Source organism: Myxocyprinus asiaticus, chromosome 40 (assembly GCF_019703515.2).
Source record: "Myxocyprinus asiaticus isolate MX2 ecotype Aquarium Trade chromosome 40, UBuf_Myxa_2, whole genome shotgun sequence".
NCBI classification, from domain to species: domain Eukaryota; kingdom Metazoa; phylum Chordata; class Actinopteri; order Cypriniformes; family Catostomidae; genus Myxocyprinus; species Myxocyprinus asiaticus.
This window is the reverse complement of record NC_059383.1, coordinates 30,382,649-30,409,395: the sequence shown is the minus strand read 5'-3', so window position 1 is coordinate 30,409,395 and position 26,747 is coordinate 30,382,649. Positions and strand designations below refer to the sequence as shown.

Sequence of the window (26,747 nt, the reverse complement as noted above, 5' to 3'; positions counted from 1 at the left end):
TTATTTGTACTGTTAACCCAAATATAACTAGTTAAATTTACTTAATCAAGAATGTTTAAATTAACTTATTACATTTAATGTACTGAAACTTAAAATTACCTAGTAAAAGCTACTTATTAAAGAAAGTTTCTTTAATTTAAAATGTTTTTGTTAGTATAACTTAAAATGAGCTAGTAAAGACTAATTAATAAAGAATGATTCTTTACCTTAAATTGAGTTAGTGTCACTTAAAATTTTCGATGTAATCAGTTTCAACATTTTTTTTTTTTTTTTTTTTTTTTTTTAAGTTAAATTAACTTATTGGGTTTTACAGTGCATGCAAGACTCACCGCCACAGGGTGCTCTGGATTGTTGCCAGGGCATTGCTATTGGGGATGCACCGATACCACTTTTTCTCTTCCGATCCGATTCTGATATCGGAAATCTCAGTATCAGCCGATACCGATCCCAAGCCGATCCCAGTGTTGTTGTTTTTTGCATAATCAGTGTAAAATATCTTTACATTATTGTGTGGAACTAATTGGGAATACTCTTTAATATGTAAAGAAACACAAACCTCTAACTATACATTATTTCAATATAAATGTATAGTTAATTAATAAACACTTTATTATTAACTAGTATTCTGGATAATGTAGCAGCAAAATTAACAGTAATTCCAGTCTTCAAGTCTTCAGTAGAAAAGAAATCAGTGTTTTTTTTTTTCCCAACATTTTTTCAACTTGCATCTGGACTTTAACCCTCTGGGGTCGACGGAGGCGCGTCCTGCAGGGTTTTTTTTCGCATAACAGCGGAAACAACTTAAAGTACTTTGTCATTTTTGGGCATACAGATAAGTGTAAGACATCATTAGAAACTATAAAGGGTCTACTTTTATTTGTGTACACTCACAATAATAACAAAACCTTGTGCTTTTGTAAAATAAAGAAAATAAACAGGGCGTGCTTTCAGCCGTCGCTGTCTCCGCAAGCATCTTTCTGAAACACGTCACAAAAATGAAGTGAAACTCCGCAAATACTTATCACACAAACATGAAACATTGTCTAAAGAAAGCTTAAAATGTCTACTTTTAAATAAATACATTTAAAACAAATATTCTCCTGCAATGTAATCTGTATGAAACAAAGCGATGTACAGTTTCTCCTGGCTCAGCTAATTATCCCTAATGAGATCACACCCACCAGCAGAGCGCGCTATTCATATGGTAATGTGCTGAGGCGGTCTATGCAAATATGCAAATGGTAAACTCCCCCAACAATGCCTTAAAAAACATCGTTTCATCATCAGATTCATTCACTTTTCTGAGTGTTTGGAAGATGGCACGCTACACAGTTGAGGAAGCTCTACAGATGATCCAGGATAGCGACGAAGAGTTCACATTTTCCTCAGAAAAAGAGCGGGACTCCAACGAGGAACAGTTGCATTTTGAAGAGCGACTCGATCCAGCCGAGGATACAGTTTCATTTAGTTTTACTTACATATTAGTTGACATGCTATTTTATATAAACATGTACATATTTTACTAGCTGGACTATTTCCAGACTTGCCAGCCAGGATTCAGAGTTTTGACATTTGAAATATGTCCTAATAGGCAAGATTTGGTTACATTTAAATGTTGTTTCGGCTAAATTGTAATTGTATGCTGTATGATATAAATATGATATGTAATATGATATAAAAATAATATGAATGTTTAGATTATATTTTAACTAGTGTTTATGCTGCCTCATTATCATCAACGAAGCTTGTGCTTGCAAATATCTGTTTGGGTGTAAATGTGCAAAATGTGCTGTAAATATGCCCATATTAGAATGATTTCTGAAGGATCATGTGACACTGAAGACTGCAGTAATGATGCTGAAAATTCAGCTTTATACAGGAATAAATTGCATTTTACAATATATTCAAATAGAAAACAGTTATTTTAAATTGTAAAAATATTAAACAATATCACTGTTTTTGCTGTATTTTGAATCAAATAAATGCAGCCTTGGTGAGCAGAAGAGACTTCTTTTAAAAACATAAAAAAATCTTACAGATCTACAAACTTTTATACGGTAGTGTAGGTCTAAAGTTTTTAAGTAAAGTCCTTATGTAAAGAAAATATATAGTCAGATTATTCTTTTAACTTAAACTTGATATTGTGAATAAGCTACAAACAAGACATTCAACCATAGTCTCCTCACATTCATTCTCTCTCAGGTGAGGGGTATTTGTCTCCTCAGGTGTGAATCACATCAATATTCATGATCATCCACGCCTCCTCGCATTGGGCTTTTTAACAATAAAAGTGAACTACAAAAGTTAAATGACTATATTGTTGTGTGTGAATGAGTGATCAGGATGGTTTTCACATCATTTTTGTAGCAAAAACTCTAGGCTACAAGATCCAGTTCTCAAAGGTCTTGTGAACAAATGTTTAGTATGTGACATATGGCCTTATTTCAGTGACTTACAATTTTTGTTTTTTCAAAAACCACGCATAAACGTTATTTTCTCAAAAATACAAACATATACATACATGTTGTTCACATATTATTGTAGCCCAGTTTGTGCTGAATACAGTGTTATCAGACTTAAGCCATTAATATGTTTTTAAGCAACTGAAAAAAGCACAAATGTCAAGGCATGTCAAAACTTCTCCAGGGCCCAAAACACCCTCAGACCCCAGAGGGTTAAAGGATTCAGATCTCTTTTTTGTTAAAATTAGTTGTAAGACATCAGTCTACTTTTCATTTACACAGTTATTTTTTGGAACCCATTCAACTTAAATATTGTTATAAAATGTAAACAAATACTAATAACAATAATAATAATAAATTGTTATTAATATTATTATTATTGACTTTTATTTTTAAATAAAACAGTAATATATTTAAATCGTGCACTTTTTAAACCCTCTCGCTTTTATTTTGACATTCTAAACTCTCCAGGAAGTCCTGTATCTGTCAGTTTGTAGGCAAGTTCACAGTAGTTTAATTCGCTTCTTACTCAAATTCTGGTAAAATGCATCTCTGGTGCCATTCTAAATGCATATTATAAGTGAACCGAACTATTGAGCATCTACAACTGAGATGCTGCTCTTGAGTAGCACTCAAATATTGCGCACTGCTGTGAAGGCTAAAAATAGCTGCTAGTGCATCACCAGCCTGTGCGTGAGTTTGTGTCAGAGCAGCACCATTCATTAACACGCTGGCACTGCACATACTATATATTTACTTATTAAACACGACCTTTTGTGATTCACAGAGCTATCGCACCTCTTCAAGTGGCTTTGAATAAAATGTCATATGAGCTGCTTTATTGGTTCTTTTATGTCATTATTGGAGCTTGACAGTAACGAACATGACTAACACACAGTCTCTGATTTGGATCGGGCTCATCGGACTGATACTGATCCGTAAAAGCTTCAGTATTGGAGCCGATACCGATCCAGGTATGGGATCGGTGCATCCCTAATTACTATGCAGTTGCTGAGGAGTTCTGAATTTTTTTAGCGTGCTTCTATGTGGTTGCTAGGATGTTAGCTGGTGGTTTCTTCAAAAAAGCCCAACCCCAAGTATCTATGATATTCTGGTTCCTTATTCAATGTAAATCTATCTGATTTTTTCACCCGTTTTATTGTCTGCCAAAGGAAAACACTAAGTCTGATCGTTTAGAAGAGTAAAGAGCACACCTCTCATAAAGCCTCACAATTTGAGGAATCATTCATGTCTTTAGCACAAATGGTATGGGGCAAGGTACACACCATAGTTTAATTGGGGTTAGGGATTTCCAAAACCCCCAACCGTAACTATGAGCAACAGTAATAGCTTTGAAAAAAGGCAGTACAGTAGAATTTATCTTTCTTTTTTGAATGATACATGGTGGTAGTTTCTTTTGTGACGAATGGTCCCCCAGTGAAAACAAAGCCTTTGTTGAGGTAAAATTCTTCTTTCGGCTGATAGCTAATCTGTAACAAATGTACTCACTTTAAGTCAGGCAAAAAGTTATAGGGAGCTCTTAAATCTTTGTCATGGATTTATGTATAAACTAATTAGAGCAAACACAGGCACAGTGGCGGCAGTTTCAGATCGCCTCATTTCCTTGTGGGTCCATCGATTCCATTCTCCCTTTTAATTCTGTTTTGTGACTGTGAGATGGAGAAAAAGGATGACTTCAGTAAACGAAAACCAAAAACAGGCCCTCCATTTCATGGTAGGTTTTCAATTTCACAACTCCTCTGTGCTTGTCTTCATTAGTTGTCTGTCCATAATAAAGATTGTGTTGTTTAAGCATTACACAATAAAAAAAAAGAAAAAAAAAAAAGTTATTTTTCAGGAATGCTTCAAGGAGATGAAGGTTATTTAATATTTTGTCATTTCTAGACAGAAAACCAGAGGGAAAATTAGATCATGATACAAGCCAGACACAAACCCATGTCTCCCACATTAATACATAAGCTAAGCTCATGTCAGAGCCAATGTACTAACCAATAAGTCAGGGCTCCAACAACAATAGCAACAATACCAATAACAATAGCAACAACAATTTAACCAGCAGCATAGCATCCTGCAGCTCTCGCCTCCCTATTGTGACAGGGACACTTTACTGTAAAAAGGCACTGTCTTTCAGAATTTCAAATTTGCCATTGGTCTCTATCCATGGTGATCTTCTAAAGGCTAATTTATATTTACTGGGTGAACAGGCTTTGCTTATTTCGCCTACAAATGATGACGAAATGCAGTGACGTTTTTGTTCCGACAATGTGTTAGTTTGGTGATATTTCTGTTCAGGCACATCTCTGAAATTCTTCACCTAGGAGAACTCGGCTGGCCTAAGTGCATTGATGATTGGTTACAATTAATAGTGGGTGTGGTTTGGATGTGATGTTTTTTATTTACAATCGCACGTGCCAGCTGAGGAGTTGTTACCTAGGTTACTGTCATTAAAATTGATAACTTTGAAGCCCATCTCTCAGAGACTTTTTTTTTTTTTTTTTACAAGATTCACAGCACAAATGCCACAAAGACAGCATTGCCACGACAAATGTGTGGAAAGAGTTTGGAGTTTTTATTAACTCAGATCAAATATCTTGCAAAAGTGGAAAGGGCTCCGTGACAACTTTAATAAAGCAAAGAAGCGATGCAGAGCTAAAAGCACCAATCTATGGAGAGAAAAACCTGCATTATTGACATTACTTCCGTGGCGAAAAAAGTAAGTTAAACACTGTCACATCACCTTCACCCAGGTTTCCCCGGCCTGAATCGGGCGGTGGGGGTATATGACAAGGAGGAGGGCATGGCCAGGCTGAGAGGATTCATGCCCATCGCTGAGTTTCCCAGTCACAGGGAGAGAGATAAAAGGAGGAGCCAGGGATGCAGCAGTGTTTTGTGTGTGCGCTTTTGTTTATGTTAAGTCTTCGTCAGTGTTTATTAAAGTCTTTTTGACTGTTAATCTGGTTCCTTTCCCGATGAACGAGAGGCTTGTCTGCAACATCTTTGTTTAAAGAAAAAGTGCAGAGAGGTGCGAGGCTGCACACGGAGACTACACGTAGCGACTTCCCAAATAAACTGTTCTGATACCTCTCTCAGAGTGATAGCTCCAGAAGCACAAATCCATTATGGTTCTGAGGTGTGCCCGGTAGGGAGCTTTGTTTTGTCAGTAATCATGCCAGTGTCTGACACCGGAACTGTGCTTCGAGGACATTGCTAACTAATTATCCTGATGCAATACTGTTATTGGCAGAACCTCCAATAGCAACGAAGCAAAGAAAAACAAAGCACTGATGACTTAGCAGCCTACAAACGGTTTCTCCAAGGTGCTAATTTGCCATTTTTTTTCTTCTTGTCTGAGACAACAAAGTTAACTTTTTTGCACAACATTTTAGGGATAGTTCATGATGGTCAACTAGAACCAATAAAGCCACGTTCAAACATGCAGCAACCTCTAGCGACAAAGCAACCTCATCTCATTCATTATCAATAAGACCTGGTGATTTCCAGCTCGGCAACCTCTTATGACTAAATGTGGATGTGTCCAGCAATTTCATAATGTTGAGAAAAGTTAAACTTTATGCAAATGAGGAGCAATTTTGGTAGCCACAAAAAAATTAAATATATATAAAAAAAAAAATAAATAAATAAATGGGGAGAAGATGGTGTCATTGGAGCTTACGTCATCCATCTCCTGTGAGGACACTGAAGTCAGGGCAGGGAAGACAAGACAGAGTGTAAGCAATTTTACTGTTCTATTTGATTTGTCTGTAAAAACAAACATGGATATAATAAAAATGATGCATGGAAAAGAAACTGTCTGTAGTCTGAGTGAGTTTGATTCGTACATTGATAGATTGAACTTAATGATATGATGTAACGAGAACTGCTAAAGTTCATATTAAAACATTCTCCCCTGCAGACTGTTCACTTTATAGCGACTAATAAAACAAATTCCTTGAAATATTAGAATGGTATCTTAGTTTTACTGGAAATATATCTCATCTCATCTTTTTTATGAAATAGAACGGTTTTGGAAATATGCAGTTTTACGCACCCCTTCTACAAGTCAAGAAACCATTGCAATTGGATTAGATGTCCCATTGTTATGTGATTTCAAGGACATGCTAAACTCTTATGAAACTGATGAAGATGAAGAGATAACATTGGTGGGTCTGATTTGAAAGCCCTCTCAAGAGACATGCATTCATTTGACTCCCTATCAAAAACAGTTTAGTTCTGCCATATTTAGGGGTGTTACTTTGGCATAGCTCAAGACACAGAGAACTTGAACTATTTTGACACATTCTTTTGACATAAATGAATAGCTGGCTGCGTTTTGATTTTCAAACCCGCTGGCTATACATGTACACAAAAATTTAGGAAAAACCTGCCTTTCTTGTTCCACAGAAGGTGCATACCTGTTATGCTGCAAATAGCATTGTTGATATATGCACATACTGACAAAGGCATTCTGCCTCGTCTAGTTTTTCAAAGCCTTTTTTTCAAGGCCTGCCGTGTTCATTCTCCTATACTGCTTCCTGAAGACACAAGTTAACTCGTGGGATCCTGTCTTTATTCTCATTTTAGATCCAGAACACATATCGCTAAGATAACATCATAACTTTTATGAGGGCAGCACCCTAAATGTGTGCTGGAAAACATTTCCTCTGTTAAATTAATACATGAGATAGGTACAATTTTGTAAAAAAAAAAAAATTTGAGATACCAAAATTTCCGGTCAGCTTTTTGTGGTTATGCCAATGAGGGAAAAAGAAATAAGAAAGAATAGGACAACATCTGACTTTCTCATGTATATTCTTCTATAAAGAGCAACTGATGTTGCACGTATTTACATTTCTGTGCATTTTTAAAATATAGCAAAAAACACACCACATCTCTGAAAAACCCTATTTAACAAACTACCATGTATGTAAAAGAGAACATGAAAGGTTTTAGTGAACTGCTACCTGGAGAAAATGCTTTTTAGAATTCAACGAGTGATTTTCTCAGCAATGGGGATGAACACTGCATACCAGTCCCTATTTAAAAAAAAAAGCAGCCTTTATCCATCATTGCCATTCACCTATGCAAAAGCTAAACCATTATCTATCTCTTCAGATCTCAAGCAGACACAAGAGACAGAAGAATCTATTTGACAAAGCTGATGCCAGCAGGAACAAGCTGTGTTCCAAATTACACTGCCTCTAAAGCCCAGAACAAAGTTATACAATGATCATAAACAAACATGAGCAAATGTTGAATACTGTCCTTATAATGTTTATAAACGAAAGCCCCTGAAGAAACAGAGGCATGTTAAGCCTGAGGTGCTAATATGGGAGATGCGTGTTCAAATTCGTCCTTTGCCATGTCCCAAACGCACTCCCCCTCACTCTTTGCATGCTAAAAAGAGTGCAAAGAGATCCAGTCCCTATCAAATAAAAGTGTCTGATTATGCTTTGAAATTTGGTGCCAGCAATGGCTGGAATCAGTTGCAGAAAATACTGAAATTCAGTTGTATATCTGTGTTGGATTTTATTGATTCAGTTACAACACTTGCTAATGCTTTGGGCAGTCTGAGTAAAAATCGCATAAAGACTGTGTTTTGACAGATGTTTTAACCTTATTTATTTTGAATGAATGTCCTGTCTGTTTAGTTTTTATTATCTATTGTTTTTTTCTACTCATTTTCCAAATCCTTTTAAAGGACTTACAGGTCATTATTGTAAATAAAAATCTGGTTCTTAAGTGCCTTGTCTCATTAAATAAATGTAAAATAATACATAAATAAAAAGGGGCAACAAGGACAATAATAAATAAATAATAAACACAAAACAAAAATTAAAAAAAGAAAACAAAAGAAAACACAACAATAAATAAGTAAAATAATAGGAATGTGCTAGCTAAAGAGTATAACAAAAGTAATAAAATGTATAAAATAAATAAATATATATATATATATAAAAATAAATAAAAAAAGTTTAATAAAAATCAGAATGAGCTGAGTAAATAAAGCAAAAATAAGCAAGTCATAAAACACCATGTTTTGTTGCTTAATGTGATTTTATATTGTAAACATTGAGGCAAGTTGCTGATGGAAGTAGAGAGAGGACTTAGTCTACACTTTCTTGTCCTGCTGCTGCCACTAGGCTTTTCTGCAGTGTGCCACCTGGCTGCACAGATGACAGTCCACATTTCCCATTTCAAATTTGTCAGTTTCTGAGAGAGACCTGCCAAACAGCATTTATCGTGATGACAAGCTTTAGCTAAACATGAAACAATTAGCAGGGTCCTATTTCCACTTTAAAGTGCTCCTGTATGTCACACCGGATCTATACTTCCAAGCTCAAGACAGCAGGGCAGATCAAGGCTATTTTCAGCATGCTCACCCTTTGCACATTTTCAGTAATATCGTGGCATGACTGTATACTACGGCAAACAAGAGACGAACTGCTACAAACACAAGCACTGCCAGAGGCACTCCACCTTATGTGCAGGAGAAACAGAAAACTGTCCAAACAGTGCTGCAGTCACGGTCGACTGTGATGGAACGAGAGGGCAGTTGGTTCACCACGGCGAAAATATATGACCGCCCTGGCCTCCATAGAGTGCCCAATAAAACACAGCTATTTGCATTTTTTACATTTTGTAGCAAATCTTTGGATTGGTGAATGGTAGGGGGCTAAAAAAGTAGTTGTATGTTCCTCTAGACGACCTGATGCATGCTGAATTGGCTTGATTAGATTTTTGTTGCCATAGCAATCTGTAAAGCGCCAGAGGTAGTAATCACTATGGTGGGAGCTGCAGACACAGAGAGGACGCTCAGTGCGCTTTGTGTTTTCTGAAGCTATACAAAAAGTGATTTCGTTTACAATCAAATAGGCCTTGTAGCAAAACCTGTCAGTGCTCCATGTTGCTATTTTGGGATGTGGAAAACTACATATTTTCAACTTCAACTAGTATGTGGGTTGTCTAAATGAATTGTTGGTCATAAGGAAGCCCTGTGTAACGGCCGCACACTTTTTTAAGGGGTGTTTGTGTGAAAAGCATCCTTCGGTAAAAGCAGCTAGACAGAACTCAAAGGAATGGAACAGTTAAAAAAAAAAAAACAGTCTAGTCTAATAGAATGAAAGTTACTATAACAAAATTTTTGCAAACTGAGTTTTATGTGCCGCATTCTATGTTTTACTCCAGTTTCCTGGTGATATTAACACTGGAGGCTCTAGAACAAGTGTGCATTTTTTTTCTTCACTTTCACACAAAGTACAATGGCTGCTGAATTTATAAACACTTTTCACACTATTCCACACACACACACACACACACACACACCGCTATGTTATTATATCGAAACACTTTTACTATGCAATATATGAAAAATGATACATTTTACCGCTTGCATTACAGACTGACCAACATTTACACACTTATTCCAATGTGATTAGCTTCCGCTGAAGCTCACCTGATAGAGTGTTGAATTTCAAACTAGGAAAACCGAGAATTGAAACCAGTCAAGCACGCAAGATGACATGTGAGTGTCATAGAAATGTGCTAAAATGTGCTTTTTATTTCTCGTTTTATTTTTGGACACTATCAGTTAGGTTCAGGCATTGGTTAACGTTAAGGATATCTGGGTGTGGGATGTTTGTGTCTACCTCTCATTTTATTTTAGATCACTATTGTTTAGGGATGGGCATTTTGGCCATTTTGTCTACTCGAGTACTCAGACTAATTACTCGAGTACATGAGGGGGCAATGACATGCACATAACTGTATATATAATAACTTGTCTGACAAACGTCTTTGGCTGCTGCATTGCGTCTTGTTGTTCCAGTGTATCGTTTATTCACTATTATAGGCTGTTATAAAATAATCTGTTACAAAATGTACAAAAGATTGCATAATCAAATATAATGCATCAGATTTTGTCATTATGTGACAATTCGCTGCCCAACTCAAGGAAAGAATGTGCACAACACACGTCTCTGTCTGTTCTTCCTTCAAGTTACTGTAGTAAACTTAAAAGTATGCACGTACCAGTTTGTTTAGTGACTGTCTGAACCACCTATTTTCAAATCGCGGTTGGCTTAACAGGAGATGCCATAACCATCGTGTTTTTAATATGCGTGTTAATTAAAAGTTCCGTTTTGAAGACGCTGCTTTCTGTTCCATTTAGCTGAGCTCTGTCTAGCTGTTTGAAACACTCGCATGCTGTATACGCGCTGTTTCAGCACGTTGAGTCCACTGTCACACGCCTGGTGTGTGTGTACGTGTGTCTTCCCAAGTGTTCACTCCTGTGGGGAAAGCCACGAAGTGCCATATTGTTGTTGCTGTGATGATTCGTGAAGAGTTTCATTCAACTCAGAGAGTCAGAATTTCCACCTTTCAAATGGGGAAAGTGCAATGGAATGACACTTTATGTCGGACTTTGACTTGGAAACTCATGCGGAAAGCTTCAACTCCCATTTCGTCGAGATGCAGGTGTGTGATACTTCACGCAAACATGTTGGTGACAAGGGCAGGGAGGTTTACAGTCAGTGACAAACATTCACTTTTATTGAACAATATCCATTAACAAGTCAAATTTCTTACATTAAATGATAAAATGTTTTTAGCAAACGTTTTGCAGAGACAGGTGTTCAAAACATGGTTAATTACACTCTATTTTTATTATCGTAACGATAGCATTGCAGCATCGTATATCAGTTTGGTTGCTATGAGACATCTCTGACAATCAATGTACCCCTCAAAATCACAACGTAATCAATCTGAAAATAAAAAATAAAATAAGCTCTCTTTGACACGTTTGTTTAGTTGTGAGGTAATTGTCACTGAATTTCGAATTAAGTGAAAAGTCACATCAAGCATGATCACCATCGATCATCGTATTCGTAAAAGTTTTAGGTTAGGGAGGTCCTTTTTACTCATTTAAACCTCCATCTAATATTTACCTTAAAACCAAGTTTTTTTTTTTTTCAATCTGGACTATTTTTAACTGACATACAATCATAAAATTGTGGTGGAACACAAAAAAAAAACAACGTGAAACATGATGCATCTGCAAAAGACATCCATCTGAATGTGTATGGCTATAATAAATTATGATATTAAAGACTTACTCATAGTTAGTGTAAATAAATGGTGAAGTAAAAGTGGCAAGAGGCATTTTTTGTTTGTTTTATAAGCCACTAGTTGACCTGATGCACATGGAAATGGTTAGATTTGATCTTTGTTGCCATAGCAATCAGCAAAGCGGCAGTAAATCGGACAAGTGCGAGCTACAAACACAGAGGGAGCTCTGTGCATTCTGAATGTGTCTCTCAGCTGTGCTGCCTTCTCTAAAAGTCTTATGGAGGGTTCAAGAAAGGCAAAAGCTGCAAAGATCAATGCTGGCAATCAGCACCATCAGAGATCACTGCTGGCATTTAGCTTAAATCGCCTAAAATCATTACCACGGCTCAGTCACAGGAAGGAAATGGAAAAGATGATGGTAGGGAGATGTAAATGATGATACAGCAGTCATGAGCTATGACCGAATGCATCAAAGAACTATTTGCATTGGAGACACAGCAAAAAGCCTTGGAGCCATGGCGTGTGTGCGCAATGGAGTCCACTCAGCAGACAAAAGACAGGGTGTATCCATATTTACAAGCTGGCAAATATGCCAGCATAAATCAGGCCTTTAGGATAACACAATAACTGTAACAAACACTGGCTCTCAGGCTTCAGGCATGCAGGCAGGAATTACATTAAAGGAATAGTTCACCAAAAATGAAAACTCCTCATTAATTAGTCTTTCGATCCCATATGACTGTTTTTCTTTCAAACACATAAACATATTCCAAAAAAAAAAAAAAAAGTTTTATATATATATATATATATATATATATATATATAAACACACACACGTGGCCAAAAGTTTGGAATAATGTACACTCTAAACTTTTTGTTTTTGTTTTTCTGTTTTATAAGTGGCTTTTTCTTTGTAATTCTTCCCATATGGCCTGCACCCCTGAGTCTTCTCTTTACTGTTGTACATGAAGCTGGTGTTGAGCAGGTAGAATTCAATGAAGCTGTCAGCTGAGGACATGTGAGGCATCTATTTCTCAAACTAGAGACTCTGATGTACTTTTCCTCTTGTCTAGTTGTACATCTGGCCTTCCACATCTCTTTCTGTCCTTGTTAGAGCCAGTTGTCCTTTGTCTTTGAAGACTGTAGTGTACACCTTTGTATTAAATCTTCAGTTTTTTGGCAATTTCAAGCGTTGTATAGCCTTCATTCCTCAAAACAATGATTGACTGACGAGTTTTTAGAGAAAGCTGTTTCTTTTTTTGTCATTTCTAAACCTAATATTGACCTTAAGACATGCCAGTCTATTGCATACTGTGGCAACTCAAAAACAAACACAAATACAATGTTAAGCTTAATTTAATGAACTAAATAGCTTTCATCAGTGTTTGATATAATGGCATGTGATTTTCTAGTACCAAATTAGCAATTTAGCATGATTATTACTCAAGGATAAGGTGTTGGAGTGATGGTTGCTGGAAATGGGGCCTGTCTAGATTTGATAAAAAATTTATTTTTTCAAATAGTGAATCATAATAGTTTTCAAATAGCTGTTTTTTTACATCAGTTATTTCCAGACTATACTTTGTGATCAGTTGAATGCCACTTTGGTGAATTGAAGTACCAATTTCCTTCCGAAACAGCACAAACTATACATTATTCCAATCTTTTGGCTGCCAGTGTGTGTGTGTGTGTGTGTGTATACATATATATATATATATATATATATATATATATATATATATATATATATATATGTTAAACAATTTTATTTTAGACAGCCAGAGAAAATAAAGTGGCTGGAGAAAAACAGAAATCAAAAACAGAAATGGTGCATCAATGGACGCTTCCATTATAGACTGCTTCTTTGATTTAAGTGTTATGATGTGCTGAAAAACCAGGCCTTGGGTTAAGTAATAAGGTGGAGACTAAAAAAAGGAGTCCTGCTCAAGTACTCAGGTGTCTGAGAAAAAAAAGCAGAAGGGACATTCATAATAGATGAGCTGGACAGGAAAGTACAAGTTGTGTTGTGTATGTGTGTGCAAGAAACCCAGGTAAAAAGCCCAGAGGAAGCAGCCCTGCATCCACCAGCTGCTTCTCCTGATTTCACGCTTCATTGGCCTCATTAATGTGGAAATGAACCGCACGCCTGTGGAGACAATCGCCAAGATTAGTCTTCACTGCTCGCCTACTCGTAGTCTTTCTCACTCTCTTTTCTGCACAGCTTCTCTCACTCTCTCACTCTCTCATTACTTGTTCTCTTTTTCCCCTCCGTGGACACCATGGTGCAAACTTTTCTAGACAAACAGTGTTTTCAGGCTGCAGAGAGGACCAGGGGAAATGTGAGCAGAACACAGTGTTGGCTATTGTAGTGAGGGTAGGAGAAACATCACTTCTATGATCTCAGAGACACCAGCTGAGAAACTACACACAATACGCAATGCAGAACACTGATCCCAATAGGAACTTAGTCATGTTGAGAAAAAGGGATATTTTAAAGGGACAGTTCACTCAAAAATAAAAAAATAAGTCATCATTTACCGACTCTCATGTTGTTCCAACCCAAATTTACTTGCTTTCTTCCGTGGGACACGCAATAAGAAATTCTAAAGAATGTTCAAGGTACTCTTCTGCCAGATTTCACATCATTAATGCCAAATACCATTGGTTTTTACAAGACACGTGGCCGATTGTGGTGTAGCAAGTGTCATGGTGCTGTTATTTTTGTCGTCAATGTAACATTTTTATAAATGTTGCCATTTGTTCAATGGAAAAAAGTTTGGAACATTCTTTAAAAATTTGCCTTTTGTGTTCAATGGAAGAAGGAAAATTTTAAACAACATCAGGGTAATGACAGAATTTTCATTATTAGGTGAACTATTCCTTCAACTCCCATCCCGTAAACTTAAAAGGGCACATTTGACCACAGTGTTTGCAAACGTGTCCAGGTGTCCAACCATAAAGTTAAAGAGGCAACTCGTCATATTTTTTTGTTGTTTTGACATTTTCAGTCGAAGCTTTGATGAAAATCGATGCACAGGAATCCTCAGGGCCGCTTCAAAGGCTACAAACGCAGACTCAAAATACCCAAACAAAACTTTTCAAAAGACAAAGAGATACTTTTCCTAGGAGACCCCAGCCTTGTCAACACAACTAATTAGGAACTCCTCCTTCCACTAGTCCATAAAGATACAACTGGGAGGTGGATTAACAACGTCTTTACACACATCATCTGGCTTGTCAGCGAGCAAAGTCACATTCTTCCCCAGGAGAATGCTGAAAATGGTTGTTGAGAATCATTTTGCAGTAATGAGCATTTCCACAAACTCTTGACGGATCGATAAACTAAGCTGTTTTTCTTTACGGGGGACTTGACTAAACAAACCTCAAGGAAACTAGAACAAGGTTATCGAGCAGGACTCTTGATGTGATGCTGACTGTTGAAATAAAAACACTAAAATCGACAAGCACGGTGCATGATTCTGGAGTGTAGAGCGAAAATTTTAAAAACTGCAATAGGAACAAGCACATCAAACAATGCATTAGGGATAGTTCATGCAAAAATGAAAATTCTGTCATCATTTACTCACCTTCAATCCATATGACTTTCTTTCCTTTTTATGGATAATAAAAGTTGTCCAAGCAGCTCTTTTCCATGCAATGTAAGATTTTTTTGTGAACAGAGACAAAATTACAGTCTATTCCATACGCAAATCTACCATATGGCTTCAGAGGACTTATAATATAATGTACGAGAAGCATAGACTACTTTCATGATGCATTTATGGTGCTTTTTTTGTCCTGTTTGAAGACTGACAACCCCTAGTCACCATCCACTTTCACTGTATGGAAAAGAGCAGCATGAGCATTTTTTAAAACTTCTTCCTATGTGTTCCTTGGTTGGATTGACGTGAGAGGGAGGGAATTATAAATGTTTTATTTATATAATTTTTATTTTTGGGAGTATGTGGTGGTATAGGTTCAATGATTGGATAATACATGCACACACAAACCTCAGGTGGAGCAGCGCTTTCTTCAGTTCGCTTGCCCTCAGCCTCAGGGCCACGCAGTGTCTGCAGGAAGAGGGCAGCTTTCCTCTTGCGTTCGGCCTGGAGCTGCTTCTCTTTGGACTCTTTGGAGGCCTGAGCCAATTTCTCTCTCGCTGCTGCCGCTAACCGGTCCTCCAGCTTCTGTTTGGCTGCAAAGCAAGAGGGAATGATAGGTCAGAAACACACACCAACCAACACACATTAGTCTTTTTACACACTACGGATAGGCGGTATGATGGTAAATTCTGTGCAGAAGTAGAAATGTGCAAAAGTAGAATGTGTCAACCAGTGGAAGTTCTGTTATACTGTGGCATATTTAAAATCTTAACCTGATACCATGCAAAATTCTTCTGCAAATTGTAGCAAAAAGTGTGCATACATCAGCTATTTTACAACAGTTTCAAACGTGAATCATCCAATAAGAATTTATAATGTATAACTGCTCGGGATCAAATTACATGACACTTTTAACATTTGAAGTCACTATATGATCGAAAAATAGCCATTATGACATGGTCACAATTTTCAGCAAAAATGACTATACTGTGATGTGTACTATGTGACTACTGTGACTATACCATGATTAAGAAAGTACTCAACACATGATATAAGGTTTTGGTCATACTGCACACCCCTAATACATACCATATGCTGTGGTCGCAAAAAACATTATGGCTAAGTAAGATTGTATGCTACATCAATGGGTGTTTGTTGGTACTCAGCAAATGGAAAATGTTTCTAATAAATTATGTTTCTCATGACGTTGAGAACTTGCATGGCTATGCAAGTCATAAAATCTCATAAAAGCTGCATAAAGCTTAAGAAGCTACAAGATGATGTTTAATGTTTAATATCTAACCCAATAGAAATATCCTTTCTGACATTTATTCGTTTGCTAAGGTGTTAAAAGTTGCCTGTCTACGGATAGCAGAAAGTCAACAGCATCTCAGTTGAGCTTCAGCTTGAGTAGGCAATGTACTTTTGTATTTATTTTTTTTTTTCAGGTTTTGTACATGGAAACAATTATGACAAAAAGAAAAGCGGGAAAAACAAGTACTTACATTATGCAAGAACAAGAGGAGGGCCCTGTCACTAAAACTGTCCTCACTAAAAATAGGCCCCCTGCCACGGACAATCACGTACAACAAACACAACTGGAGATAGAACAGAGACGACTCCTACACTACGTCACAAACGAACAAGCCGTAATAGAATGTCAGTGCGCGAGAGAGACAGAGCTATCCAGCAAAACAAAAAGCAACAGAGAAAATAAAGAATTGGAAAAGAAACTTGTTCAGACTGTGTGAGCTGTGCCTCAATCAGCACAGCTCCTTCTTGCAAGTGTTTCGGCAATCAAGAATTATTTGCGCTGCCTTGAAACAAAAACAATCTTGCAGCCTTGCTGTCCCTTTTCATTTAATTTAATCCTCTGTTAGTGCACGGCACTGTGCCCTTGTCTTAATGAGAGAGATCACAGACAAACCTCAGTAAAATGAAGAGCACTGACTCTTAAAACATTGCGGATGCCCTTTGTCAAGTAAATGACAGCTCTGTGGTCAAAAATATCAGTTCTTTTTCAAAACCTTGTGAGCTGCCTAATTAGATGGCATTTTAAAGTAAAAACTCACCCAAAAACAAAAATTCTGTCATTATTTACTCATCATCATGTTGTTCCAACCCCACTGGACCAACTTTTTTACCAAGGAACACAAAAAGTGAATTTCTGAAGAATATCCTGGTCATCTGTCAAGCTCCAAATTCACAAAACGCACCATTAAAGTATCATTAAAGCAGTCCACATGATTTATATGTACTACATTCCATGCCTGAAGCTGTACAATTGCATTAGAACAGACCAAAATTTAAGTCATTATACACTGATAAATTTAGTTACACTACTGCAGTAAAATAGCCTATTCAGGGTGCTTCGATTTTTAAATGGTTTCAAATCAAATGGCATTGAACTTGTCTAAATATTGTACATATATTTACTGTATGCACACCAGAGCAAAAGGGAAAAAACACTGTATTACTGTTTATCAAGCGCTGAAACTTTGCCCAGTAAAAAAATACCTGGAATTACTGTATGTTTAGAGGTGTAACAGTCACATTTGTGCAAGTCCTCTTTGCAATCTGAACATTGTTAGAATGCAGCACAACGCAGCACAACAAAACACAACACAGGCGTTTCAATATGCAATATGAAAATAAAGTAATTTTTAACTTAACTTGGTGTCTAAAAATGCAGGGATCCTGCACAAGACACAACAGTCAAAGATGTCTGTGCAGCGTGTTAACAGTAGAAAAAAAGCGCAGGTGCACACAAAAGCATGTTTGAACAGCCCCTAACTTGATCGACTTGAAAAACTGACCCAAACCTGGCCGGTAAACCATCGAGTTCGGGCTAGTTGAAGACCTCTATTGCTTGTGTAGAATAACCGAATAGTGGTTTTGGTATTCGAATAGTAAAGCGTTGAACGGTTAACCGAATGTCGACTATCCGTGCTCATCCCTAGTTGATTCTCAAGAGTACCTAACAAAAACTAAATGACAGCAATGGTGCCATATTTGATAGTTTTCAGTTTCATTATATGGACAAGAGTGACCAGGATATATATAAAAAAGCAAAAACCTTTTGAAAGAACATCAAATGCCATCAGAATAAATTTACGGTCTCCAGCTCACTTCACGTAAGGAGCATTAATTGTGTGGCATGCAGAGTTGCTGCCCATGTCATTTCTGAGGTTCCATTTCAAATAAGATGCTGGCTAAGGGGCCATTCAGACCGAACCCGTTCTTGCGTTAAAAAAAAAAGCTAGATGCAGCGCAACAAATGGAGCAAATGCAGGTGTCTTAAAATGAGCTTTTAAAATTTCAAGTTCGTCAGGTGTCGTTAAAATGCAGCGTTCCTGTGCAAGATGTGGCGCAAAACTTGTTTGGTGTGAATGGCCCTTTAGATGGCAGCTTCCTATGTAGGCAACAAACAGCAAGGCAGCTCACTAGGTTTTGGAACAGCTTTCCTCTCCCCCTCTATCAGCTTTCAGTAGTATGCAGAATCTGTGTCAGCTCCAGGTGGAGAATCCTAACGTTGCAATAATGCTGTTATAAGTGAAGTGTGTTTTGATACAACCCACTAGGCACCTGTTATTTCCTTGTGGCTAGTCTAAAAGGAATGGCTCCTGCAATTTTCTGTTATTTTTTCTGCAAGCACTCCCTTCTCTCGCATAATTTCTTATCCATATACTTCAGAAGTCAATGTGCAGCAGAGGTTGTAAATAACATTGATAAAATACGGCTACCTTCTGAGGTTTGCTTTTGAAAATACATTTGCTACATAGATAGTAAAGCCCTGGGAAATACACAAGGGGTGCAAATAATTTCTCTCTTTCCTTATCACAGCATATAAACACATGGGACAGCAGAGAATCAACCCAATAAAGCTCACACAAAAAGGCACATGGACCCTAATGTTTCCACTCTGTTTAGTAAATAAAACCAAGGTAATAGAAGGACACATGGAAACAGAGTGAGTGTTTGCTGAATCGGGCCTCCTGTAATCACAAAGTGCATCTGTGATCTTTTAACAGCCCATCAATACAGATTATGTTCCCCCAGACGGGTCGATAGTCATGAAATCTAAGCTAGTTTGCCACTGAGTGAGGCCTTCTCTGCAGCAGCACCATTTATTTCACTTCCCCATGCAGTAAATTTTCACCGGGCATCTAGTCTTATTATTGTAATTATCTCTGTGTTCCAAGAGCTTTACCGCTCAGTGCTTGGGCAGTGTCTGCCATATATGGTGTTGGGCTCATTCGGTGTCAGCGATAAAGTTTAAATAAATTCATTTATAATGGGAAACAAAACAAAACTCCACCACAAAATGTACATGCCACAATAGAGTGGGCCTCTCTTGTTAACTATACCAACATTTCATGACAAAAACTATCACTAGATTTGCAATCACTTAAAGAAATTCCAGTGCCTGCAAGGCAGAAAAGGAGTGTTAGGGGGCTGTTCACCCCAAATGTGTCCTTGCGCTAAAAAAAGCTAGACGCAACCCCACAAACAGAGCAGAACATGGGTGTCTTGAGATGCATTAACAGTTGATGTTCTTATTAACCTGATACAGTGCCTAAAAAAAATTTAGCACTCCTGCATGAGAGGCTGAAAAAATTTGATGTGCGGCACCATGGTCAAAAAAATGTCAATCTAGTGCATGTTTACAAGGCAAAACAATAATAAAAAAATAGTGCAGATGGACGCAAAAATGCTTTCAGTGTGAATGGCCCCTTAATGTTTTAGGTAAGCTTATGTTTTAGGTTTTGATTATGTGTAAATGACAAGCCACATCAAAGACACTTTGCCGTTGTCACATCGATACCTATAGATAGTATAAAAGATTATATCTTTGACCACTGCATAACGTCTAACTGTTTTTTTAGTGTCTTGCGCCAGGAGCATCGCAAAACGTTGTGTCAAGTTAAAACAGTTCAACTTTTTTTTTTTTTTAACTTTAATCTTACATTTCTTAAAAAGTATACAGTTTACAAAAAAATAGCACACAGCTAAAAATTTTGAAAGCTAAATGATTTATAAAAAAAGGAATTGAAAGGAGTCTGTACGTTAAGTGGTTTGGGTTAAACTAATTGCAGAAATGTGTTGAGAAGAAGAAAAATAATTTTCAAGGAAGTTCAACACTTTGCTTAATAGACCATTTCAAGAATGTAAACAAAAACAAATGAAATATAATGGTCCAAAGGTATTTCCGGATCCTTTCAACAAAGTCTCTTTTTCAAGGTAAGTCAGTCCACTCGGCAGCCATTTTTGGAATGCTCGAGCAGTTCGGGCAGTTATTTTTCTATGTAAATAAGATCCTTGACAGTGCATCTCCTATTTACTTGAATGGGGAAAGACTGAAATCTCCAAAACAGTTGGTCAAGATTACGATAAAAGAACATATTTCAAATAAGCAGTAAAATGCTATTGGCTATTGGCATGTGTGGCGGCAGCATCACTTGAGCGATGCCTGCTCCAATCCCTGGCGTCGCATCTATCTCTCGCCGGGTGTGCAGGTCCAGTGACGCATCTAACTCACACCGGACACTCACCGCTCAGTTCCTGGACCTGCGAAGACACCAGCAGGTAGAGACCGGTCTCCTGAGGAGAGGCGTGCTCGGTGTTTAAAGGCAGCGGTGATGAGGCTGTATTTTTCTTTGTTGACCGCTGGCTGCCGTTAGGCGTTCCAAAAATTATGTCTAGGCTGCAACAATTAGGGCAAAGGAATTCATCATGAGTTTTAATGGTGCTTACCACTGCTCATACTTTTCCGTAGGGATACAGAAAAACTCATAACCCAAGTTAAACTTTGGTGTGTAATTCATCCCGTACTGTTTCTACTAGATGAGTGACACCTCAAATCATGTGGCTTGTTGAAGAGAGGTGTGCTGTTACTTTTCTAAGCAATCAGACTTAGGATTTGCACCTGTCAAATGATAACCTGAGTGAAAAAACCTCATAGACTTACATTAAAGGAGGGACCCAAGCCATTGCTAGGGTCCACAGACTTAGGGATGGGCTCTTTTGACTTAGCATCCTCACAGCAATACCTTAACAACTATATGGCAACACCAAACAACTACCCAAAACACTTAGTGACTTTTGTACAAAGCACTCATATTTAAAAAGAAAATGGAAAAATCAAGTTTCATTACACTGTACAAACTGACTCATCTTTTTTTCATGTTCGAACCTACTTTTTCAGTCAATTTACAAAGAATAGCCTTGAAAACCATGAACGTGAATGAGTGCAAAAAAAACACTCAAGAAACTTAACTTTTGTACTGACTGGGTAGTGATTCAAGTTAAAATATACTGGTTTGCTAACACAATCCTGAACAGGGTCTAGTCCCTTTAAAATCATGAAGTACCTTGTTTGGCTTCAAGTTCCTCCTGTGAGAGCGTCGGTTTTCTCTCCTCAGGTAACTGAGACTGAGGAGGCTCTCTGGCAGCTTCAACCAATCCCGTCGCCAACTCTGCCCCCTCTTGCCCCTGCCCTTTCGCCCCGTCCTCATCCGAATCGTCATCCAGCCTCACGCGGTTCTTCTCCAGGGGCAGAAAGTCATTTTCTTTTGACTTTATTGCGAAGCAGATGGGCGCAAAGGATGCTGGGAAGTGGGTGATAAGGGACATATATTACAACATTTTATTTGGCAATTGTCATTATCTTTCTTCACTTAACACAAATGTACTCAGTGGTGTCACTACAGTCAAAGACATAATCATTACAGTCAGGCCTAATAGCTCATCATGCATTAACTTTATTAACATGAGCACTGAGACAGGGTACAAATGACGCTGTCCACTCTCCGTTTTTAAACTGTGGAGTTCGAGGAAGAACTTAATTCTCGGCTGTTAATATAGTATGTTCTTTATGTATGCAGGTGTATAGAATAAATACATTCATAGACATACTACATTTGAGAATGTGGGTTTTGTCCTTTGACCTATGATGCAACAGCAACAACCACAAAAATATACTTGGGTGTTGTTGAACAAGTACAAATTAACAACGAGCAATAACTTTTTGTACTTACATATGAAAACATCTAGCCGACTCACCATTCTCTGCTATATATTTTTTTTAATTCAGCTCTTCGAAACTGATGTCTCCTCACCTTCCGTTGCTTTTTATCCATTAGTTGCACACTTCAAACTCTCAGCATATGCAGCAGGTTATTCAGGTATTCTTTGCCTACCGTTTCATGAATACTGCATATTCGGACATTCTACTCATATGATATACATCTTTTGCATACTATATAGTAGGGTATAGAGTACATATAATCGGATACAGAGTGTGTGAAACAGTCCCAGTACAACATCGACAAATTAAAGGATGGAGAGACATGGAATAGCATCATTGCACGGGTGTGTGAGAATGGCCTGAAACGTTGGTGTGGCTGACAAGAATCTTCCAGCACTGGGTGGTGGGGGCGTATATGCATCACGGTGCGCGGAGCTGACTTACCTTTAATGAGCTTGCCCTCGTTCTGCTGCTTGTCAGAAGAGCAGTTGGCTGCCCTGTCCCCCCTATCATTGTAGACCAGAGAACCCTGTAATGCCAGAAAGAGAGAGAGACTTACTTTACTTGGAAGACACAGGTATCAGATTAAATTCCTGAGCACTCAGTTTTACAGACAAAGGGTTTCTTAAAAGCTTAGAATTTTAAGAACTTGCTTTGTACCTGAATATGTGGTTAATTTCAGCCAGTGTAAATTCCTAGAACTGTACTTTCCCTTTTGCCCAGTTTAATATGCACATACAAGTAAGCCATTCACATGCTGACTTCCCAAAATGTGTAAACACTGCAGTTTTGTGGCTCTTTCAAAATATTTCTTTGTATGCTAAAGGTATCCAATGTGTCAATTTTCAACATGTCAAGTTCAACCAATGGCATATTTTAAAGGCAGGGCTACATGTTATTCTGAACAATGAAAGATGAGGACGGGTGGTAGGTGTTTTTGGAAAACCTGTTAGGATACGATCATTATTTTTCCAATTCCATTAGGGATTTTGCTAGTGGCACAAACTTTTTTAATTTTTGTTCACTGTTAAAATACTTTCTCCAGCCCCAGCTTATTATGCAACTACTGTATTAGCCAACCATTTGTAGGTTGATTTCCTACAAAGTGTAAACACTGGCTCTGTGGCACTATCAAAACATTGCTTAGTTTGCTCAGAGCATACTGACCACACCAACTAAGCATCATTGGCTCGACCAGTGACACAAGTTTGGCTGACCAATCGAAGTGTTTAGGAAACCTGTTTGAAATCAGTCATTGTTTTGGCTCTACCATTTGGTGATGCTAGTGGCGCACAAATTCTACACTTCAGCTTTAAACAAAGAGGAGAAGAAATAAAAGAGTTTAACATTTGTTATGTGCATATATGGCCTAAGCTATATTAAGATGTGACGCAAGGCTTGAGTGTCACACTTGGAGCTGGGCTGATGGATGAGTATAATCTCAGGAATGTTCTGCAGTGCAGAAACACGCACAGGCTCATTCACAGTCATGCTATGTGAGAGCAATGCAGAGATGATTCTCTTATTTATCAACTAACTGTCAACAAATTGCACGCTCAAAAATTTGTAATACTACCTCAACATAGTTCAGAGAATACGCAACAGTAGGCTAGTGAAGGCTCCAAACATTAATGAGGAACATCTTTTTCCAACTAATGAGCTTTCACTGTTACTTTCCTCTCATTAACCCAGATTTTTGTTTTTAAATCAGTTGTGAGTCAGCAGAATGGTAAAAACTAGATTTTTATATTTTATGAAAAGCTATGCATCTGCTAAGGTTTCTAGGGTGTTGCTTACTGCACAAAAGTCACAAGAGTCTCTATGATATACCTTCTCTTCAAATACCTAACTCTAACTATGAGCACTAGTATGCTGTAGCAAGCACCACTAATGAATATTCTATACTGCAGTGCATTAATAAGCATAGCCACTAATAATTCAGTGAATCACACTTGCTGTGATAATCCCATTTAATCTCCTTGTTTTTTTAAGTAAGAAAAAAACGACTAAGAGTGTGAAGACGATATAGAGAGAGGAAAAAAAAAAGAGTGCATAAAAAAAGAAGAGAAGAACTTGAGAAGCAAATACTGAAAGTTTAGTGTCTCTAATGGAAGTTCTCAATATTTTACAGCTCTATTACAGAAGTGTCTCTCGATCCTCACTGTAACCCAGGGTAAGATGAAGGGTCAGGAGACCATTAAACCCAGTTAAGCATCTCTCTCCCAAAGATGAAAGAGATGATGATGGAATTAACGGGGAGATTTGATCTGTGACTAGACACTCGATAAAAAAGTGAAGAGAAACACTATGTGGGGGAGACAGAGAATGTTTCAATACACCTTCTACTCCCACCTTAAAGAGAAAACTGCTCAGAATTACAAGAGCTTTCCTGAACAGTCCATTTGTTTCCACCTGTTTGCTCTGCTCAAAAATTGAGAACTTCAATGCTGAGCTTGCTTGAGCATCCTGAAATAGCAACATTGGCTTAACTAATAGTGCGAAATTGGGACAGGGGTTTCTGTTTCACTGGCCAGTGGAGTGTGTGGGACACCGGTTTGAAAATAAAAATTTGCAAATGGGAAATCTGTATGATTTTTTCCCCTCTGAGGAACACAAAAGGAGATTTTAGACATAATGTTAGCCTCAGTCACCATTCACTTTCATTGTAACTTTTTCCATACAATAAAAGTGAATGGTAACTGATGCTCACACTCTGCCGAAAAGTCATACAGGTTTGGACAGAATTTTAATTTTTGTGTGAACCCTCCCTTATAATAATTCTTCCATACAAAAATGTGTGTTATCTGATATGTAAAGTTGTCTAGTTTGCCCTTTAAGCAGCAGGAATAATGCTCTATGTGGACGAACATCTGTTTATGTGTTACTGACTTAACTCCCAATGTGCTTTGCCATTTACAGAGAATCCTTCGCTAAAGACCTTTGTTGTCAACTTACATCACCCAATTAATATCAAATGAACATTAATAACAAATCAAGGGTTGTTATAAAGTCTTCCCCACTGAACGACATTGCATTTTCAGCCTTGGCTTTCCTTGAACATGTTCTCCCCCTGTAGAGATGGTGCCATACTGAATGTCTTCATCCTTTCATATGAAGGCGGTAATCCCTTAATCCTGTTTATGGGTAAAGTCAACAGAAGAAACGTATGCTGATGGACCGTGGCATGTGGAAGTAGCTCCATAATAGCAAAACATGATGAGCTTTTTGTTAGCATGTGGCACACACACTTCATTTATGCCGTCCTTGTGTACATGTTGAGTTAAGCAGGATAAAGCAACGTGACTACGCAAGAGTTTATGCACTGTAATTCAAAGTGAAATGGTAGGTGTCACTCAGGAAGGATTAAAGAAAGGTCATGATGCTGAGGGAATTATGATTCTAACATAATTTTGCAGAAAATATCATGCGCCCATAATCACATACACAAAGAACTTCCAGGACTCTTTAAATGGTGGTGTGTCACAAAAAATTTGATTTTCTAATAACATCTCTCACTTTAGACAATATACTTTCTCTCAGGCCGTTTTCACTTGACCACGGTACAGTTCAACCATTAATGAAAAGTCAAAAATGGAAAGTGTCATTCGCTTCACTGTTTTTTTATTTACTTAAGTTTGTCCTATTGTTCTTTTCAGATTTACCACCAAAACTTACAGGTGAAATGTGTAATTACGGTGCCACTAGCATCACCAAACGGAATTGCAAAAATGACTATTTTCAAACAGATTTTCAAAGATAAAAAAGAAAACAGAAGAGAAACAGAGAAGAGTACCTAATGGAAAATTCTGCTTTGAAGGAGCTGGTGAATTATTTAACCCCTTTTTCCACTGACAAGTTCACTTTCATTACATCTTTTTTTTCCTAGAGAGTGAAAGTGAATGGTGACTGAGGCTGTCATTCTGCCTAACACCTCCTTTATTGTTTCACCAAATAAACATGAGAGTCAATGATGACAGAATTTTCATTTTTGGGTGAACTATTTCTTTAAACCTGCTGGTCTCTAACCAGAAACCGCTAACATCAGAGGCTGGGGAGCAGGATTATGTTAGTTGATAATGTTTAACTTCTAATTTAAATAACAGAATCGAAAAGAAAAAAAGTGTGATAGCATAAAGATGCTGAACCAAATTAATTTGGATGTTAAAATATCTTCCCAAAACTAATTTGACTGAATAAAGGCTGTGATGTGCCTTCTTTATTTCTGCACAGGTAATGAAGCACATGTCTAGTTATATCATAGTCTCCTATCAAGTCTGTGGAATTGTGCAGCAGTTCTGAGAGAGGTTCGTGCAAACACATTTTGGTGGAAAAAAGGGCATTAGAAATGCTGCCCTTGTTCTCTTAACTAATCAGTCTAAATGAGCTGCTGGAGGCCTTCTGTACAGCTTGATTATTTCCACTAATCAAGTCATAAGAGCAATGAACCAAAACGACTCTGTGATCTCACAAATTCACTGCCGCCCACAACAGCATTCTCCTTCTACTCCTAGCAAAGAGATATACAACAGTGGATAAAAATATTAAAAGGACACAAAAAGGAGAATAACAAGG

General features: G+C 37.6%; 1 protein-coding gene across 4 annotated transcripts in view; it reads right to left on the bottom strand.

Annotated features, from left to right (window-relative positions):
* The window catches only part of LOC127430582 (splicing factor, suppressor of white-apricot homolog), a 106,136-nt gene that overhangs the window by 37,677 nt on the left and 41,712 nt on the right, over positions 1-26,747 (bottom strand). For all 4 annotated transcript variants that reach the window (XM_051680444.1, XM_051680445.1, XM_051680446.1 and 1 more), the window contains 3 exons: positions 22,620-22,704; positions 21,520-21,756; positions 15,557-15,741 (listed from right to left, as the gene is read on the bottom strand). In XM_051680444.1, coding sequence (XP_051536404.1) covers positions 15,557-15,741; positions 21,520-21,756; positions 22,620-22,704 — 507 coding nt within the window. The remainder of the gene's footprint in view (positions 1-15,556; positions 15,742-21,519; positions 21,757-22,619; positions 22,705-26,747) is intronic.